This window comes from Brachyistius frenatus, unplaced genomic scaffold (genome assembly GCF_029030835.1).
Source record: "Brachyistius frenatus isolate BFR_SWC_R1_liver_20210118 unplaced genomic scaffold, ASM2903083v1 Contig_263, whole genome shotgun sequence".
In the NCBI taxonomy this organism is placed as follows: Eukaryota; Metazoa; Chordata; class Actinopteri; family Embiotocidae; genus Brachyistius; species Brachyistius frenatus.
Window position 1 is genome coordinate 21,466 of NW_027210862.1, and position 20,964 is coordinate 42,429.

The 20,964-nt window shown below is 44.8% G+C and overlaps 1 protein-coding gene across 4 annotated transcripts in view; it reads right to left on the reverse strand.

Moving 5' to 3' along the window:
• Positions 1–365: 365 nt before the first annotated feature.
• The window catches only part of LOC138634456 (transcription factor IIIB 90 kDa subunit-like), a 90,838-nt gene continuing 70,239 nt past the window's right edge, over positions 366–20,964 (reverse strand). For all 4 annotated transcript variants that reach the window (XM_069721391.1, XM_069721390.1, XM_069721393.1 and 1 more), the window contains 3 exons: positions 9,761–9,812; positions 2,899–3,058; positions 366–690 (listed from right to left, as the gene is read on the reverse strand). In XM_069721391.1, the coding sequence (XP_069577492.1) occupies positions 653–690; positions 2,899–3,058; positions 9,761–9,812 (250 nt within the window). In that variant the 3' untranslated portion in view covers positions 366–652. The remainder of the gene's footprint in view (positions 691–2,898; positions 3,059–9,760; positions 9,813–20,964) is intronic.

A 20,964-nucleotide genomic window follows, 5' to 3' on the forward strand; every position in this document is an offset into this window, starting at 1 on the left:
TTGAGCGACCGCGCGTCGGTGCGGGTGGAGTCCCGGCCGCGCAGACGAACGCGCGTCGTTTTAAATGCTGCCGCAAGGTCGCGGACGTGGAAACGAACCGTCCGAGAGCTATTCTGGAAATGATTTTTCTTGATTTAATTCGCGAAGCGTTTTGTCGTCGAGGCCCGCGGAGACGTCTTCGGAGACGTCTTCGGTTCGCCGTCGGACAAGACGGAGACGAAGCTCGGCTTAATTATCACCTCGAGTGTTCGCCTGAACTTCTTCTTCCAATCCGACGAGTGCTAACTGGAACACGTCCGTCTCCGTCTGCGCAGAGTCCTCGCCGCAGTCCAGCCAGTGTCCCGCACTGATAGCGACATGCGCCGAGTTTAGATCCCCACGCCACCGTCTCCGCTCCGCTCCGCCCGGTTCACTCCAGACGGGACGCCAACTTGGAACCAGGAGTGCGAGTGTTTGCTTGCGCACATTAATTCCTGATAGTGGTGGTGCTGGGAGAGGGTGGTGGTGGTGGTGGTGGTGGTGGTGGTGGGGGCGTCGCCTCGCCGCTCCCATCTGTGGCTGCAGCCATTGTGTGTCCCCGCCGGCAGACATCGGACGCACTTGGGGATTCAAAACTGTCCGTACTCGTCGGGGAGAGTAAGTACCGGCGCCGCTAGAATCCTTCGTCGTAATCTCCGTCGCAGCCGTAATCTGGAGGGCGAGAGGCACACGGGGGGGGGGGGGGGATTAGATGTGCAAGACTTCGCTCACTGAACGGAGAACGCTGAGGAGGAGTTAAGATTATTAATCTGCGGTTAGAAACGCTCCACGAGGAGCCCGGCCGGTTTACTTATTCTTTCGTACTTCCTCATTTGAAGCTTTAACTTTAGACCGTTTTACTCGGGAATGATTGTTGCGTAACAGCCCGGAAAAGTGCTGCTCCTCATTAAAGGGATTTCTCGCAAGGAGCAAAAAAATTTTTTTTTTATTTCCGATACGACTTCAGAAGCTGAACCGCGATCGGGAGAGGTGTTGAAATGAAGCGCACTCGTTCCAAATCGCATCCTTTTTCTTTTTTTTTTTTTTTTTATACTTCAAACGTCGAGCTACGGATCGCGACAGATATGACCGGGAGGGTCAAAGTTCACGGCGCACGGTGGCATGTCCTCGTTGAATACACACCGCGTGCGACGGTACGTACTTTTTAAGGGTCGCTGCAGCACGACCTGAAAAGAAATAGCGCGTGATCACATTTTGTAAAAAAAAAAAAAAAAAAAAAAAGTGCTCTTTGAGTGTATTTGGTCGTCTTAGTCGAAGCTTTTTGAACCGACTCGTTTCTGAAACACTAGTTTCTGAACGCACTAGTTCACCGTTTGTCTTCGTGCTCCGTTTCCGCAGATGTAAAAGCACCGAAGTGCCCCGAGAGCCCGGTTGTTTCTGGACTTGGTGAAGAGCAGCGACCGGTCAGACTTGTAAAAAATGTAGGAAAAAAATAATAATAATAATAATTAAAAAAAAAAAAGTGTCACTTCACTAACACAGAGACGGTTCATCCCAGAGTCTCCTCCAGCTGCTCGGAGTCTGACCCCGACCTCCCGACCTCTGCTGCCGAGGGAGGGGGGAGGAGGAGGGAGGGAGGGGGGGGGGGGCAAACGTACAAACAAAGAGCTCCCCAACAGGAATCAATTAAGCAGCTCAGGACTCCTTTTTCTTTTTTTTTCACCGCGGCCGAGTTCAGGGTTCTTAAAGTTTAACAGCCAGAGACGTAAAGTGAAGAAATTTCATCTTACCGAGGGCTCATTAAAACGTAGCAGGAGTCCGAGTGGAAACAGACCCGGATTCATTAAAGACGTGACTGCAACTGTTTCGCAGTCCGGGCACTCTGACGGAGACGCGACAGCCGTCTGCCACTGTCGGTGTCAACTACATTCAAATGTTGAGACAACGTGATGAGAAACTACAGGGAAGACGTTTCCCTCATTAAGTCTGGAAAGGAGCTTTTTTTTTTTTTTTTCTGTTGAGAATTGTGAGATTGTTTAAGACGGTTTTAGGCGCAAATAAACTTCTTGTTCATTCGTTTCAGGCTGTTAAATTTGCCGAACAACAAACTAAACGATTAGGTGATAGTTCATTTGTTAATTAAAAGAAAGAATAATCCGCAAAACACGTCATTTTTTCATTTAATTTTAAACTGGAGTGTATTAAACCTGGAGTTATAAACATTTTATCACAGGGTCTATGTTGCAAATACAAATGAGGTGGCTGAAACATGCGGGGTTTTTTTTTATGCCAAATATCCATTTCAGCTCCTCTGCTTTAAGAATTTGCTGCAAAGTCCTATTTAATTTTTTTGAATTTTACTAGTAAACTTGACTTACTTTCAGGTTGTTGTGACTGATTTTGTTTCACTGCTGCTCGACAAATAAAGCGAACAATCGAAGTCATTACAAACTGAATTATTTGGGGTTTGAACATGTGCTCTTTTGTCTTGATTTTTATTGCGTTATTGACTAATAATAATAATAATCAACAGATTCTAATGAAAATAATCACTGTTTAAAACCCAGACTGACACCGATATCTACAAACACGATCAAATAATCAGATCACAGCGACATCATTTTTTTTCACTTGTTCCTGGAAGACAGATTTCAGAAAATAATGAGGTGGTGAGGTCTGAATTTGACTTTAAGAGGAAACTTTCTGCAAATTTTCAGCAGTCGAGATAAAAAGTGCTCGACCAATAATGCCTGTCCAAATTAACACGGTGGAAATATTGCAGGAAAAAAACAAACTACAATGTGTTTTTCTTCTGTGCTGTTTTGCCTGATTGTTTCAGACCAAAATAAATGTCCTTCAAAGATGTGATGAAACAAACAAACAAACAAACAAACACAAAGTGAGTGTGTCTGAACTGACCGTTGCCGCCCATCAGCTCCATGGCACTGACACAAGTCTCCTCCTCTTCCTCCTCTTCCTCCTCGCCAGCCTCGTCTTCGTAGTGGACCGGCCCGCTCTCCACCAGAACTCCACCGACGGGGGCTCCGACGGGCACCGGCAGGGGCTGGGAGCCGTTGGGCTGAGCAAAAAAAAAAAAAATTGGAAATATTGTTCGGTGGTGAGCCGGTGTGCATCGTTGAGTCCCCCTCTCCCCCCACCCTCCCCCTCCACCTCCCCCCGGGGGAAATCTATGCCCGATCTGATCTCATATGTACCACTTCCTTTAAAATGAAAAACAATAACAAACAGTGTGTGGTACGGTAGTGAGCGTGTGAGCTGTAGGGCAGGTGGAGGGCACGCAGACTGTGTCCACAACCATCTCACAGTGTTTTACTTTATTAACTAATTTTAAATCCTCCTTTTTTTTTTTTTTTTTCTTTTTTTTAGACAATACTCTACGGTGCATTTAGTATCACACAAAAAGGAATTTATCGGAGCCTCGGGGTTAGAATACCCTTCAAAGTTCACAGAGAGGCTGTGAAATTAAAAACGACAGAGTGAGGGTGAGCGGGGGGGGAGAAAATGTAATTAGAGTGCCTTTTTTTATTATTATTTCACCCCGTTCACATTGTCTTGGTTGAGCCGTCAAACGTTCACGCGTGAATGTGACGAATTCCCCTCGAGGGGCAACCGCAGGTGACTACGCCCGGGGGAGCGTTTCCAGTTGCATGCTGGGACGCAGAAACAAGAGTTGTTGTTTTTTTTTTTTTGATCAGAAGTCACAGGAGGAAAAGCGAAAGTAAACGACGTGAATAATACAAATTAAAAATAAAAGTCGACCCCACGGCGGAGGTCGGAAACAACCGAGAGGGGACCATTTTCCATCCGAGGAAACGGACAACGGTCAACTTCCTGTTTCTGTAACAGCGGGGGGTTAAACTGGTGACTGGATCTTTGCATAACTCTGCGCACCAAATTAAACCCACGCTCGCTTCCTTGCGCTCGCCGACGACTCGCTCGACAAAGAAAATTTCCCCTCGGAAAACAGCGAAGTGCATCTAATCTCGCTGTGAAGAATCGCTCCTCAGCTTCAATCTGAGTTCTGTTTATTTTGCTTAGTGATGAAACGTACGGATATCAAACAGGCTGCTGCACCGGGGGGGAACAGGTGTGCACAGCGTCCTGCCAGCCCGTCTTAAGCTGACAAAAACTAATAAAATATCGAAAACGAGCGTATTTTTCAGCTTCGGAAAATAAAAAGCTTTTTTTTATTATTTTTTTTTATAGAGGGAAGCCATCATCCTCAGTTTTTTTTTTTTTTTTTACCTCAGCGGCTGAAGGGAAACCTGCATGTTATCACTTTCCTTTCAGCCAGGGCTAATTATAAAGCTGGAGGAGAAGCAGGTGGAGCAGCCACAGTGAGATTCTTCTGTTCTCCACGGCAACAGCCGGTCGAGTCCCTGCTGAGGCCTTTTCCTTATTTTCATTTCCTCCTCCGTCCTTCCTTCCTTCCCCTTTCCTCACACCTTTCCTTTATTCCCTCTATTTCACTCCTTTTTTTTTTTTTTTTTCTTCTACCCACTTCCTTCCTCGCTCCAGCCTCCTCTCCTTCTTTTGTTCCTTACAACACCGATTCACATTTTGTCTCTTCTTCCTCCATTTTTCCATCTTCAGATTTGGATAAAATATCCCAACGGCCGTGCGATGAAAAAAAACAAAAACAAAAACAACCTGAGCCCTCCTTAAACCTCTTCTCTCCTCCGCTGTTTGTTTCTCCTCGTCACTGCAGCTGGACGCCTCATTAAACTGCCGCCGAACACAAATGGAAATGTGGGGGAAATAAAAGAAATACGAAAAACATAACGGCACGAACGCGCCGCTCCGGACTCATTAGGCGGTGTGAAACGGGTCGGGATACCGAGGAGACGGACAGACGAGGAGTTGTTGTGTTGTTGTTGTTTTTTTTTGCGCCATCAGGCTTCACCGCTCTTGTTTATACAGAGATTATGTTGCATGTTAGAAGCAGACACTCGAGCTGTGGAGTATTTACACTTTTTCTTGAGTGTCCGACGAGAGGGCTGCTCGTTAGGAGCGAGAACGCAGCCGCAGGAAACGACCCATCGGAGGAGGTTCGCACGGGTGTGAGGAAGTCGGCAGCAGCCGACGGTCTGCAGTTACTCAACCACAGAACAACTGGAAAAAGCAGAGCCGGTTATTGACTGTGCTGTTTGGCTTTGCAACTAAAAATCCGTGCTGTTATTGTCAGTAGATGATCACTGGAATGTGTTTGGTTGAATATTACAAGTTGAACTCGCTTGGGGTGGACAGGTCGTGGAGCTGAGGCCTGGAACATTTACGACTTTGTAATCATAACAAAAACTGTCGGCTCTCGTTATAGCGCGCAGGAAATCTGACGTGGCCGCCGAGCGTCATCCGGATGTTTTTGTACAGACGAACGGAAACGATTCTAACAATTATGCAAAAATGACATTTCAATTAACTGTGTTCAGGCGACTACGTAATGTTTGTGACAGGAAGGGGGTGTGGCTCTGCGGGTGTGGACAGAGTCCATTTGCATATTCACAGATTTACATGGACTGAATGAAGGCAAAGGTTACATTAAGGGATTTTTTTGTTTTGTTTGTTTTTTTTTTTTCTGGTAAAAACCTAGGGAATATGTCATTTTGATGAACAGAGATAATCAGTTCCACGAGAGGGACTTTAAACCAGAAAAGTTCTGTTTGTTTTGGGGGGGTGGGGGGATCAGGAGGTCACTGGGTTTCCACAGGATGAGGTGAAAACGGCGCACGTCATGCTGCTTGCTGCTGGCCTGACAGCTTCCCTGAGAGCCCTACTTCAAATAGATCCGGCCATCACTTGCCAAGACTATTGCTTGAATAAGCAGACTTGCAGCTACAATGCCGGAGCGACCGTCTGCGGTTCAAAGCCCTTCTGCCGTGACCTCATCACCCCCTTTTCAGATTTCTAACCCTCTTTGAAAATCCCCACATCTCCGACTGAGCTTGTCTGCCGCCTCCGCCCGTCTGACTCTCACACTAAATGCGGTTCGAGGGGAGTCGACCGAGAGGGCAGCGAGGAACAGCTGGGGCAGTTTCAATTGGCAGAAATCAACTTCTCCGTCCAGTAAAACGATCACTTCCTCCTTTGGCTTGTTTGACAAATGTACGGACTAATTGCCGGGTCACTGAGGAGGCTGAAGGAAATCAGTTTTTGTTATGTGACGAACAGAGAGAGCGCTTGGCGAGCATCACCCGAAGCGCACACATCTCTTTTCAATCTGGTCCCGTTGCCGCAATGAAATGGCAACGTTACATAACGCGAGCTGGGAGCGGCCTCAGCCAATGGCGACGGACGTTTGCCTCCAGTTCCCAGGGGGTGGAGGCGAGAGGGGGGGGGTTGCTAAGTAACAAGCCTTGTTGACCCGGCCCCTTGTGGCAATGTTTTCTTCCTGGTTGACAGAGCCTGAGCTCCCCGAGCTCCTCCATTCAAAGCTGCCAACAGCTCATGATGGAGGGGGGAGACAAAGGCTGGGAGAGGAGGAGGAGGAGAGGGAGGAAGAGGAGGAGAGGGAGGAAGAGAGGGGAAGGAATGTGGAGGAAGGAGAAGAAATATAAAAATGACGGGAAAAGACAGGAGCGAAGCAATAACGGGAAGACGTGAGGAAAGTAAAGGCGAGGAGAGACTTGAGGGAACGATGCATGAAGTGAAATGAAGGAGAAAGACAGAAAAGAGAGGGAGGTTTAAAAAAAAAAAAAAAAGAAGATTTGCTGGTTTAGCAAGTTTTTCCCCACTTTAAAAAGCCCCATTTGAACATTTAAAGTTTTGGCCTTAATTTCATCATCTTAGAAACCGGAATAATTTAACAACAACCCGAACTGTGCCGAGCTCCGAAGAGAACCGGCCGCCTTTCACTGCAGTGGACGCTCACATGAAATAAAACTGCTTCAGCCGAGAAACATCCACGATATCCTCTCGCGTCGAGCACATCATAAAAACAGCATCAAATAAATCGAGCTCAGTCTCGACAAACATCCAGATGTTTCAACGACAAACTTCAGCTTTGAGGGGAAAAAAAAAAAACCCCAAAAAATGTCACAACCCTGAAATGAAATCCTCACGTTGGGTGAAAATCCCAGCATGCACCACAGTGTCGCGCTGATTCCTTGACAGTTGGAATTTTACTGTTTAAGGTTTTGAGGCTAAATCTGGTCTGTAGCCTAGAAAATATTTGACTCTAAAACTAAAACACCCGTGAGCCTCAGCAGCTGTGGCTACAGAGAAGAGGTCAGTCAGGAAACGGATCAGCTGTCGCAAAATCAAAACGCCCCGTTGATGCAGTTCGGGACAAAATACATTTCACAGAAGAGAATTTTAAGCTCTTTGATTGGATGACTTGTGCAGAACTGCAGCTGAAGAGCTGACGTTTCTCCACCGGCTGATAACTTCGCCTTTTTCTCCAAGAGCGAGAGCTGCTCACCGTTTGTCCTGAAGCTTCAGCTGAGAGAGATTCACGTCCAACTGAGCTCTGAAATGTTCCAACTGTCAGTCACCCGACCTCTTATACGAGTAAATCAAGGAGACTTTTACTTCCCAAACTCTGAAGAAAAAAAAAGCCAACGCCAACTTCTGCCACGTCTCTTCTCCGTAGAGTGATGAAGCGGGAAAATGGTAGAAGTGGTGAAGAAAGAGAAATTAATCATGAGAAGAGAGGGAATGTAAAATGAGATATGGACAGGAAAAACAGCAGCACAAAGTGTGGAAGAAGTCCGGGAAGCTGAAATTTAAGACTTTGAAAGTCCCGTAATGTTACCTGCGTCTGAAATTAAGTCCCAATTTAAAATCAAATTAAGAATCAAAGCAGGAGAAACTGTCCCATTTCTGATTGGACGTGGCTGGAAAAGCTGTGAAGCTATAAAACGGGCAGAACGAGGACATCCAGGAAATTAGCTGTTCAAAGCCATGAAGTCGGACTGAGTTTGGTCAAGCAGATAGGACAGATATTGTACCGGTAAACTCGACCTTCCTGGAGTTATCTGAACGCCGGCGACCGGCCAACAGAACCCCATCACGGCGGGGCGGTAAAAAAGAAAAGAAAAAAAAAAAAAAGACCTCTAAAACTGCTGTTTTAAGACATTTTTATGTTCGAGTTTAAAGCCGTATTTATTTTAAGAGCCTGTCAAGAGTCTTTCAGGAGCAGTGAACGCCCCGGAGGGAGACGCACGCTGAAGGAGGTGTAATAAGGAGAGGGCAAACAAAGACAAAGTGAGCTTCACCTCTCTCATGGCCCGAACGGGGATTTATTTCTCCTCGTCTGCTCTGCAGGAGATCCCAGCAATCGGCAATCAGCTTTTAATGGACGAGCGGCGAGAGTCCGTCTGCAGGTGCTGGTTGTTACAGCTTCATCACAGCTTTCTTATGGCCAACAACAAGGAGCGTAATCTTATTAACAAAACACTGCGTGTGCATCTAAAACACGATTTATCTCTTTATTTCCGCAGTGTTGAATTAAGACTTCATACTTTTTTTTTTTTTTAAGACCTTTTCGATACCAGAAAAAAAAAAAAATCATTTTAATATACTTTTCATGATGATACCGGCTACAGAATGGCAGCGAGCCAGCAGGAGCAGTAAGACCTGCAGTTATTTAGTAAGTGCATGAGTTAATTTATCGATACTTATATTTTCATCAGCACTTCCTAAGTCGTATATAACTGCAGTTCTTAATTATATAATTGATAAATCTATGTGGTCTGGACGCAGTGAATTGATGGGTGGATTAACCTTTAAAAACTTGGTTGATGAGCTTCTTAGGTTAGGTCAGATTAGGTAGTTACTTTATTAATCCCCGAGGGGAATTTTTTTTATTTTATTTATTTTAGCGACTCTGGCCAGCAATAACAAACCCACGATGCCTCCTACGTGTATCCGGTCTTACGTCTGAACTGAACCCAGAGCTTTGTGAGACTTTAGGGCCGTCGATCCATTATTCACCGTCCCGCTGCTCCGATAGAGCACCAGGTTGTGGATCCGCCACTGAAAGTAGTCCCCCGACAAATGCACTACTTTACGTCAAAGTACGATTTCAACTACAAAGCGCGGCTGTGTCAGGAAATTGCTAACACCTTTTTGAAAATAAAGCGACAATATTTATGAGGCGTCTTTATAGATTTACGAGTTCAGTGGGAACCGATTACGCTTCGGGCGGAGAGGAAGGGACAGGAAGTCGAGTTGAACTCAGGCAAATACTTTTGGTCTTTTCATGGGATTTGTTGATTATAAGAACATTTAATTATCTTTCTACTCAAGTAGATTTTCACTTTTTTTTTTTTGAGTGAATCGATCACCATGAATCCCCCAAAAATGGCCGGTGGGTGACACAATCGGTACAGATATAATCATTTATCATATTATGTGTGACTGGAAATTCAATGGGGAAACTGTTTATGGCTAATGCCGTGAAATAAATGCACAGCCAGTCGAGGTACTTCCTCACGTTGATGCATATTGCTGTAAAACCTTCTTACAGGTGGATCTGCAGCATTACCCAAAGTCGTTGTTCATTTATTTGTGCAGATTATGCTATTAAAATCTTCTGCATATCCGGACGTGGTGAGTGTGCCTTAAAGGAAAGCGAGGCAGAGGAAGATAAAAGTGGGCGAGTGACTGAGCAAGAGAAAGAACAGAGTGAAGGGGGGGGGGGGTGTCTGTCCGAGTGATTGACTGGGTGTCTGAGTATTTAGAGTCTGAGTGAGCGAGCGGGAAGACGAGGAAGAGCGTCGGAGACAAAGAGCAGATGTGGTGAAGACAAACGGCAGCTCACCTGCTCCACCGCCAGCTTCTTGTTGGGCTGTCCGGTGATGAACGGCTGCAACCTGCAACACAAACGACAACAACACACTGTCAACAACATCCAATGCTTCAAATTTTATACTCTACTTTTAAGTAGTACTGAACTTATTCGGAAACAATTCAGATTTTCCTCGGCATGTTGGGAGTAAAAAGTGCCAGATGCTGCTTTTTAGGATCTCTTTTAGTGCCCGATGTTCATATACTACTTTTAACTTGGTTGCGGTTTAAAGATTTTGTTTTGTTTTACTATTTTCTATTGAGAATTAGCACAGAGCTTCATGTTGAACTCAGTCCATACAGTTTTTATAAGGGAATCAAATTAATTAGTGTACAAGAAAAACATTTTTTTTTTTTTTTAAACCTTGAAAAGCTAACATCTGGTGTTTTTTTTAAAAGTATCTTGTTATGACTGATAGTTTATATAATCAGTGATTTAAGTGTTAAATATCCTAAAATCAACCCCCCCCCCCCCCCGCTCCCCAAAAAAGTCCTGCAGTAACACTCCTTGCCTGCAGGTGGCACGAGTGTAAAAACTCCACATGCAATTACGTTCTTAGATGCTGTTGGTGGTGCATCAAAGCTCAAAAAATGAAGCTGGGCTGTGATGCAATTTTGGTCTCGTGGCTGAATGGTGTATCGCAACTTTGTGGGTTATAATGTGACTCCCAGGAAGCAGTTTTCCCAAGCGGCAACCTGCGAGGAAAAAGCAGAAGTGCCAAAAACTGCACTTCCTCTAATGGCCACTAGAGGCAGGCTTCAAAAAGCGAGTCAATCCCCACACACCCACATGATAAAATGCCAAACTTTACAGCAGAAATAAACATGTTTACAACCTGGTAGAAAAAAAAGTGTTTCCAACAGCAAGTCGGAGAAAGAGTCTACTGAGCATGCTCCGTGGGGCACAAACATAAGGACAAGGAAGGTTACATATAAACTATAGCTCTTCTGTTTAATGGAAACAGCGTTGAGCAGCAAACACTGAAGTCATATAAAGGACATGAAATTAACCTTTATTTTAAACAGTGTCTCGTCTTTCTGACCTTGAAGTAAAATGACTGCAGAAAATGAAGACCATTACTCAGAGCGAAGTACGACCTGAAAGAGCAGCGAGTCTACAAGGGAATAATAACATGTGCAGATTTTATGAACCTCTCAGAGCTTCAGAGTAAGATATTCATTTCCAGACATTATTTTTCCAGACATTAGAAGACAATAAAATCTTTCACTGAGGCCTGCTCGGATTACATTTCACCGTTCACCTCGGCCGCGAGGACGCCGTCTGTCTGCCTGTTTCTGCTTTTACAAAACACTCTCGTCTTTCATCTCGCTGTTTTTTGAGTTTGGTGCCTGAAGCCGCGCACGCAGATTTGAAGAGGACAACACTGATTTACAGAGCCACATGATCCAGAGTCATCAATAAAATCTGGTCATAATCAATGTAATGCAATTCATTTTTAATGTGATGAAAATTACAGGCGGGCCTTGAAAAGGTGGGTCCAAATCATCCCGCACTTTTTTTTAGGCCCGTACTCTTTTATTTATGGACAAAATATGAACTGCAATTTCCTCGTTACTCATTGACCAACTTGATTTATTGGTTTATTCACCCCAGGCCTGTCAATCAAACCAAACATACCTCTCCTTTAAGCCTAATGTCTAATTAATGCTAGAATTATTTTCAGAATGAGGGAATTTAGCTAATGACACCATAATGACTTGTGGAAAACATTTATTGATTATATATTTGATGCTTTTTTTAATGGGAGCCTAGTGGAGCCAGAGTTTTATTTGGATGGATGCCTCTAGTGGTCCTTAGTGGTATTCCATTTTTAGGCACTTCCGCTTTCTCTTTTCAGACCCAGAGACAAGGTCCATCTTTATATTCAGTGTATCCTTTAAAACAAAGTACAGCCAGGGCTGATGGGAATAGTTTTGTTTGTAGTACTGAACAAATTTAAATTTTGACTTCCTGGTGGCGCTACATGAAGTCAAGGGATCACCGAAACTATTAAGATTTGTCTGCCGGGTACGATAAAGATACTTCAGCGATTAGTTGTTGACATATTTAAATCTGGACCAAAGTGACTGATTGATTGTGCCATTCATTGAGACATACTGTTAGCGTGGATTAAATAATATCTGGACCTTCCTGTAAGCTAAGAAGGAAAAAAATACTTTTGGTGACCGCAATAATTTTCATGCAGTCACTATATTTAAATAGGAAGAGGCACCAGCAACGAAGAAAGGAAACCGGGGTATCACAGTGGCCTTCAGGGGAATAAAAAGCGGAAAAAATCTTATCATTATTTAGAATTATTGTATTATTAATAGTTACCGGTGGCACCAGATTGCTGCCTGGATAGAAAGCCCAGCAGACTATAACCATTCTGCGAGGCTTCTTTTATGGAGAACATATATATTCATTAAACTCTTTATTGCAGGATTTAACTGTTGATACAATACAGGTTGAGGATTTCATTAGATTAGTGCGGCTGGTCTTTTGAATCTTCGCCGGCTTCAGGCTCATATTACCGGGAGACTGCCGGGAAAATGAGAGAAGAAGGGAAAAAAAAAAAAAAAAAAAAAACTGGTGTGAATGAGAAATGAGACCAAACTGTGAGTGACAGGCCGACCGGCTGTCTGTCTGCGAGAGCAATCTCTTCCTCGACAGTCGCAGAGATAATCAGCGACGAAACCTACCGCCGGCGGTAATTCCTCAGCAGCCGTCGCACCATCCCAGTGGCTGGAATTAGCATCGTTCCCGGAGGCTCCCCCCGCCCCCTTTTCTCCCTTGCCCACCCGGCCTGGCGCTGAGCCCTCCCCGGAGGCTTACAGTAAAGTGCTCGACTCTCGCTGATAAGACAGAACGCGCAAGTGAGCTTTTAATTAATCTGCTTTTACCGGGGGTGGGGGTGGGTTGGGTTGGTGGGGGGTGGGGGGGCGGTTTACAACGAATGTGTCATCTTCAGCCTCCCCTCCCCCAACACTACCACCCTCCTGTCTCTAAACTCATTAAAAAAAATAATAATAATCCAGCCAGGCCGACGAATCGCTCCCCCGCTGAGAGAACTATTTAGGGCCCCGAACATGTGCGAGACGAAAACTGCCTCCCTCCACTCCCCCGTTCTCCCCCCCGGGGGCCTGACCTGGACACCACGAAGGGAGGGAGGGAGAGAGGGAGGGTGAAGCCGGGCAACAGGTAGCCAGGGTGAAAGGAAAGGTGATGGGAGGTGGGAAACACAGCGGGAGCAAACCAGGAAAAAGATGAGGGATGGAGGAAGAAAACTGAAGACGAGGAGGAAGGGACATGGATTAAGGGGACAAAGGGGGGAAGATAGCAAAAGAATAATGAGTTGTACTGAGGGCACAGCGGGAGGGCGAAGAGAGGATGGAAAAAAAAAAGAAAAGGAACAGAGATGTCATCCGAGTGGGAAGAAGAGGGGAAAAAAAAGAAAAGAAAATCTGTTACTCTGATTTGGGAGGTTTATTCCAGGGTTGTTAGCGAGTCACACCAGATAAACAGCCTGAGTTAGCGCTGTCGTGTCGTGTATTTGTTAGCCAGTGATACCGAGAGGAAATTCGCTGAATCGACTGTATTAGTGTTGAGTAATGGATTTTATTCAGATGCGTCTGCACCGGCTCTGCCAACACTTTTTTATCGACGCGTCTGTGGTTCTGTTCACTAACACGACAGATACTCACCATATCTACGAATGTTTCCGGCCGCTCGTAAGTACGGTTTAAAAGAAGATACGACGCGAGTCCGGACGGGAAGCGACGAAGGTAAGATCCATCGATGAACTGAAAATATTGGTCATGATGTTAATATAATCATTTATCCAGTAAAATGACACGTCTATTCGCACGGTCAGCGTCGATGAATATTTGAGCATTACAGGCAAAACAAGAAATTTGAAGGCGTCAACTCGAGTTTATTTCTCATTTTACAGACCAAACCGTCATCAATCAAAGAAACCTACAGATAAAAAAAACAAACCTAAATGGTCTCGTCACCGAGCGTCACACGCGGGAGATGTTTGCGTCACTCGACCGGGTTGTTTCAAAAATAAGTCGCAAATGAGATTTAGATGCAATTCTTTTCATTAATTAGAAGTAAATAAGACAAATGGGCTCCAGTTTCTGACAAAATCCGAAATGGCTGCCGAGTCGCTCCGAAGCGGTCGATAGTAAGTGGGGTCAAAGGTCAGGGCAGCCATGAGGACATCAGTGAGCCTCGAAGGATCCTTACGGAGATAAATGAAGGTTAAAGGAGGGAGAATAATCCCTCAGGAAGCAGTTTCTATCAGTGAAGAGTGATGATGGTTTGAAGGATTTCATTCACGGTGCCCAGAAGACGAAAGAAGAAACGTTGGAAATAATTTTTCTGCCAAACAAAAAGAAAGTGCAAACTGTTCCTTTAAACTCCTCTACACACACACACACACACGCACACACACACACACACACACACACACGAGTTAAATAAAACTATGTGAGCCTGAATTGAATCTGATTCTTCCTCTTGTACGGAATTACAAATATTTTCATTTCTAATTCACACACAGAGTCTCGGGAGTGTTTTACTCTGAGTCAGATTTCCTAATGAAACCAGTAGCTGCTATTGTGTATAAAGTGGAAACACGCACACACTCGCTCCCTCATTACCGCCTTCGCTTCCCCCGCGGTTTCATTTCCTGCATTAGAGCCATTCTAACTTTTGTCATTTTATGGATATTATAATCGTTCTGCGGCACGTTGTTTCTCCTCTCGTTTACATTTCCTGCGTCTTCCTGTCATTTTGTTTGTGTTTTTTTTTTTTTTTTGCTCGTTAGCAGCGAGATGTTCCCACCAGGTTGTTTGTTTGTTTGTTATTTTTCTTCAAATCGGCACCCGTTTGTTGTTTAAATCGACTTCTATTTCCATCCAACGAAAGGAAATAATTTCACTATTTATAAGATAATCCAATCAATAAGATAACGAGGAGGAAGGATGAGACGGAGGCGAGAGATAATGTGAAAACTGGAGGTTGAATGAAATCAGTTCTGCAACGAGCTCGGATGTAAATAAATGATGATAATAATCTGAGCTTCCAACTCGATTTTACAGCTGGGGACTAGATCCTCGGAGGCAGGCGCGCACGTGCACACACACACACACACACACACACACACACACACACACACGCACGCACGCACACACACACACACACACACACACACACACACACAGTCAGCCTCCTTCAGCTCCTCAGCACAATTAAATCAGGCATAATCACAAAACCCCACACACGCTACTGCAGTGCCCACTCATACTTTCCCAGGGACAAAATACACACAAATGCAGACACACAATACAGCCTCTCACACACACACACACACACACACACACACACACACACACACACACACACACACACAGTGTGTGTGTGTGTGTGTGTGTGTGTGTGTGTGTGTGTGTGTGTGTGTGTGTGTGTGTGTGTGTGTGTGTGTGTGTGTGTGTGTGTGTGTGTGTGTGTGTGTGTGTGTGTGTGTGTGAGAGAGAGAGAGAGAGTTATGTCCATTCAGGCTGCAGTGCATTGTGGGCCGGTGTGCAGCTTGGCAAGAGGAGACGCAAATTCAGCCAAAAGAACTGATTGTGTTTTCTTCGTCTCTGGCCGGTCCGTCCAGTACTAACCCCCGTACTACACACAAATACACACACGCGTGCAGAGACAGACAAAACACACACACACACACACACACACACGCACGCACGCACGCACACACGCACACACACACCCGCAGAGACACACACTGGTACTGCAGATTCACACAGGCCAGGATTATATAGATGGCCATTTGTGCACGAAGACATGCAGAAGTACCCGAAATACCATCCTGACAATCAATTGTCTGCACACACACAATTAAACAGACTGCTGCTATACTTGTGAGGACTCCCCACTGACTTGTAACTGCTTAATAAATCAACTAAGTCCAAAACACAACAGGGCACAGACAGAAGTCGTCACGTCAGAGGAGCTGGGATTCGCCAACTTGAATTTAACGACTTTGCTGTTTTCCCGGAGGATCTGCGGACATGAATGCCGGGAAACGGGAGCGTTACGAACATCGATACGACAAGACAGACACATCTTGCCGCTGCTAGCGTGCAAGTCAAGGGTCAAGGGTCAAGTTTCAGGGCAGCGCAAGACACCATCAGAGAGACGTTTGATTTGTCACAAATTCCTTCCGCAGCAGGACGACGGCCTCAAACTACAAGAACAACAGAGAGTCGTGCAGCAGGTGGTCTGAACCCCACAGAGTCCTGATCTTAACATCACGGAGTCGGTCCGGGCCACATGGAGACGCCGAGACCGACACTTTTAATAAAAAAAAATTTAAAAAAACTTCCAAACGGATAAATGAAACCTCGTTTCATTTTTGGTGCATAAAATATTTGCACAATGCATCAGTTAAAGTCTTCAATTTATAGTTTAATATGAAAACAAATATCACATTCTACAGATTAAAAAGTTGCATTTTAGTTCCTATTTACAACAGAACAACAAAGCTGAAGTCAGCAGATTTACTGATCGTTTGTGGCAACTGCGAATAATTTATTGTAGATTACTGACAACAACCTGCATTAGCGCAGATAAATTCACCGTAAAGGCTATTTTCCGACGCGGTGAATCGGCGTCATTAAAGTCGATGCTTCACATCCCACCGGCAGCGCTGCTCCGCTAAAGATAGGCAGCGAGTCCACTGGAGACCGCAGCAATCTCGAATAGAGCAAATCGACCGGGAAGAAAGTGTGTCAAGAAAACTAAATAAAACTCCGGGGAAAATTTTCAAAATAAAACACCTATATGCAAAATCACGGTTGTAAAAAAAAACTTCACGACATCACCCCCGCTGTCTCAATTTGGACAAGACATTAATTCTCCTCCTTCCAGAGACACGGCATGTGACAGAGTTACACAATAAATAGGGGGATTAAGGTTTTTAATGACGACAACACAGCGGGCCGTTTTAACTTTGTCCGTAGGCTGCAACACAAAGTAGGAAAGGACAACAAAATGGACGAAAAAGAAACCGTTTAACGACGTTTACCAACGACAGGAGCACGGAGATCCAGGAAACACGAGCAAATGAGGTGACGAAGATAAACGCTCGGCGTCTGACACGCCGCCGGTGGAACGCGAAGCCGCGCAGAGGACGGAAAGAAAGCCGTCTTCAGTGGAATACGCCGGCCGGAGCCGCGACTTTAATTTTAGTTTCACACCTGAACAAAGTGACTTCGGTGTTTCTGATGAAGTGCGCGCCGTCGCCGCAGATCGAGTTCCATCACCTCCTTTACGCCCGCGAGATAAAACTCCGCGCGGACGGACGGGTCGCCGCGTTTAAACACGCGGCGACCCGTCCGCGGCCGCTTGATGGGAGCCGTGACATTTCTCCAGACGGAGGAGATTTCTGGGTCAGTTGGTGCCCGGCTGAGCGCCGCGGCACCGGGCTCTTCCTTCACAGATATGTTGTTTTTGGGGGAGCGTGACCGGTCTTGTGAACAGAGATTAGAGATTCAGTGAGTTCTGTTTAACGGCTTAGGGCCGCACACACACACACACACACACATATGCACATTTTTAATGAGCGTTGTGTGACAAGAATGACATGCAGTTGAGCTTCTGGATGGATGATCGAGGGGAAAGAGGCAGATTCAATGTCAACGTTGGAACAGAATTTAGTTTCGTGTCGAGATGAACGTGTTTCGTCTGAGAGTTTTAGCCTCAGTTCAGTCGACCAAAAAACAAAACAAAAAAATATATATATTTGAGTTTATTTGTTTGATAAAAGAATTTGTTTTAAGCTTTTAAGTCGAAGATTATCTCGAACTCGCTGTTCGTTAACATTACTGAAATGCAAGACGCAGCTTAGTGCAACAAGCTAGCTGCAAAGTCAACCGCCGAAGAAAACACAGATTAAAGATACAAAATTTACTGTAAAATTATAGCAGAAAATGCTGAAAATTAAAATTTTATGTCAGACTTTTGTTGACAAAACAAACACGGAGTGTGTCGTGAAGTACCGTAGTGTGTGATGAAGCAGTGTGTGTGTGTGTGTGTGTGTGTGTGTGTGTGTGTGTGTGTGTGTGTGTGTGTGTGTGTGTGTGTGTGTGTGTGTCGCATCATAGGCTGATGGTGTGACCAGAGGGGAGGATCACAGTGTTACACGCCACTAATCACACGAAAGGGGAAGATCTCACACACACACACACACACACACACACACACACACACACACACACACACACACACACACACACACACACACACACACACACACACACACACACACACACACACACACACACACACACACACACACACACACACACACACACACACACACACACACACACACAAAGCCAGACCTTGTGGCGACAAAGTCACACTTGATTTTCTAAAATAAACTCTAGAAAGTTTGGATCTCAGGCAAACTTCAGAACTTAAATTACGTGATTTGACGTGATTCTTAAAGTACATCTTCTCCCCACAGTTATTTCTCGTGTAACTGCCAACTCGGCGACTGTGTGATGGTGCAGCTGCAGCAGTGAAATCGCCCTATCACCTCCACGAGCAGCGCTTCCTCTGCTGTCATTTAGCAGGAAAACAGCAAAAGAAGACACGCAACACATTTATCTGTGCCTTCAAAACGAGAAATACTTCTGAATGTGCAGCACAACGTGTCCTTAAATCGGCCATGTAGTGAACTGAGGTCTCAAAAAAACGAACAAACAAAAAAACGGAAAGTGAAGCCGGAAGAAAGAAGAAGGTACTCGAACTAATTGCAGGCTTTGATGCCTCCAACTTCACAAGCAATAATTAGGAAAAAGTCATCTCAACACTTTTCTGTTCTCGTCTTTGAACTACAGTGTAGCACAGTTTTATCTCTTTATGCTGCAAATGTCAAGAAATGAAGGTCTTTGAAAATACAGTAAACAAATAAACTGAAGTTTCACGGACCAATAAGACAATCAACTAAAGATCAAACTAATCACACACAAGAAAGAAATATAAAGTACAAAACAGAAATTTGATTAAAAATGTGGGAAAATAAATTACATATATAATAATGAAAAACAAAATGTAAAAGATGTTTATGAAAATAAAAGAAAATATTTTAAGTTATAAAATATGGCCACAAGTATGTGGACACCTGTGTTTGTTTGGTCCGAGTCCGTCCAGGCGACTTTACAGCATCAATGAGATTCCAGACATCAGAGTTCGTCCAGTTTCTTGTCAACAGTTTTGTTTCTTTGCAGCACATGACGAATTGTTTTTAAAAATTCCACGTGGAACAACTTGATTTATTCCTGACCCTCAACCCCATCAACTCAACTCAACTCCCAGTTTTGTACCAGCCGCTATTTCTGGACTACACGGCAAACGGTAACCCTCACAAAGCCACGGCACGGGCACCCTCCGTGACGTCATCCTCAACATGACACAAACGCTCCTTTCGTTGGCAACCAAACAGAGGAACGTCGAAACCTTCTGGTTGCCATTAATCAAGTAATCCAGTAAAACCGCGGTCGTTGTAGTCGGTTGTCTGTTTAACGATGTCGGGTTTGTGCAGGAAGTCACTGCTCGTGCCACACATGAGGCGATACCAAAAATAACACCCGGTACTACCCACAACTTTGGACCGATAGAAAAACCAAATAAAGCTAATTAGAGTAGAGCTGGCACTGGAGTAGAAGCTTCTGTGTGCTGCTGCAAAGCCAAATGATAATATAACTTTAGTACAAATCCACACAATATGAAGTAAAGCTCTCAGCTCTTAGTTCTTAATTTTGACATTGTTAAAAAGAAGGAGGCAGGATATGATGAGGAGGTGATATTCACGGGTGGAGGTTTCTGACAAATTTGCAGTTAATTAAATGACGGAAACAGCACAGAGTGAAAGAGTCTGTTTCCTGCTTTGTTTTGCTGATAAATCAGATGCTTTTAGGATGAAGTGACTGTGAGAGCGAGGACTCGTCACCGCCATCACATCTCTTTATCGCAAACGTCACGGAAAACCAACAACAACCCAAAGGTAACACGTTCAGCCGTCAGCTCCAGACAAAGTTCATTTAGACTCCTTCATCTGCAGCCTGCGTCCCGCAGAGAGGGCCGGGGGTCGTCGTTCATCAAACAGACCGCCCGTAGCGGCATAGCAACAGCGGTAACCATGACCAGCACTTCCCACAAGCATCTGTTGAGTGCCGCTGTTAAAATAAAAATAAAAAATAAACAGTGGGAAACGCAGCAAACTGAACACCTGCATCTTTCCAGGTACCATGGAAACCAAACAAGTCTTTTTGGGGAAGCTAAAGTCAGACGAGCCGTTGTTCGCTGCTGCCGATACGTTCGCTCACTAACATCCAGCCACCGACCACGTCAGGTGGATCTGTATGATCCACGTTATTTGATCAATTAATCGCCTCATTATTAGATATATCCAATGTAAAAAAAAAATTTTTTTTAAAAAGAAGGGAAAATCAGAGCATTATATGATGTGTTTAAATGTCTCGTCCTGTATGATCAACAGTTCAAAGGTTCAGAGGATATTAAAGGGCTTAAAACAAGATTGTAAGTAAATAATTAAACAGTTTTTATATTTGTTGATCCAGCTCTATTTCTACTGATATAATTTATGGAGTTTATTGTTTTCATTTCCATCATGTTTCTTCTTCTGATTTCTAGTTTTCCTCTGGTTCACTGGTTAAATAATAGATAAAGAGTCAAATAAACCGCTCAGATATCAGTCAGAAAAACAAGCTGTTTCACTTTCCTGACACACATAAAAAAAATTTAAAAAAATGAAAGAAATAACGGCGGCGTATAAATTTTCCCGCGCGTGGTCCCGCCGGAGCGATTCACGTTCGGGGAGGTACGAGGTTTCTCCGCGACAGCCAGCGATTAATCTGAGCCCTCTGCGCTCACTTATGGAGGTCAGAGGTCAAACGGCGCATCTCGCGGCGGCCCCGCGGCGGCAGACTTGCCGGCAGCCCTCTGTCACCGCGGCGACCTGTTTACAGCAGCGGGGAGTGGCTCCTGCCGCCCGGTCGGGCCTCGCCGTGCGACACAGCGCCGCGTATAAATCACTCCCCCCCCTCCTCCTCCTCCCTCCCCAGGGGAAAAACAATGGG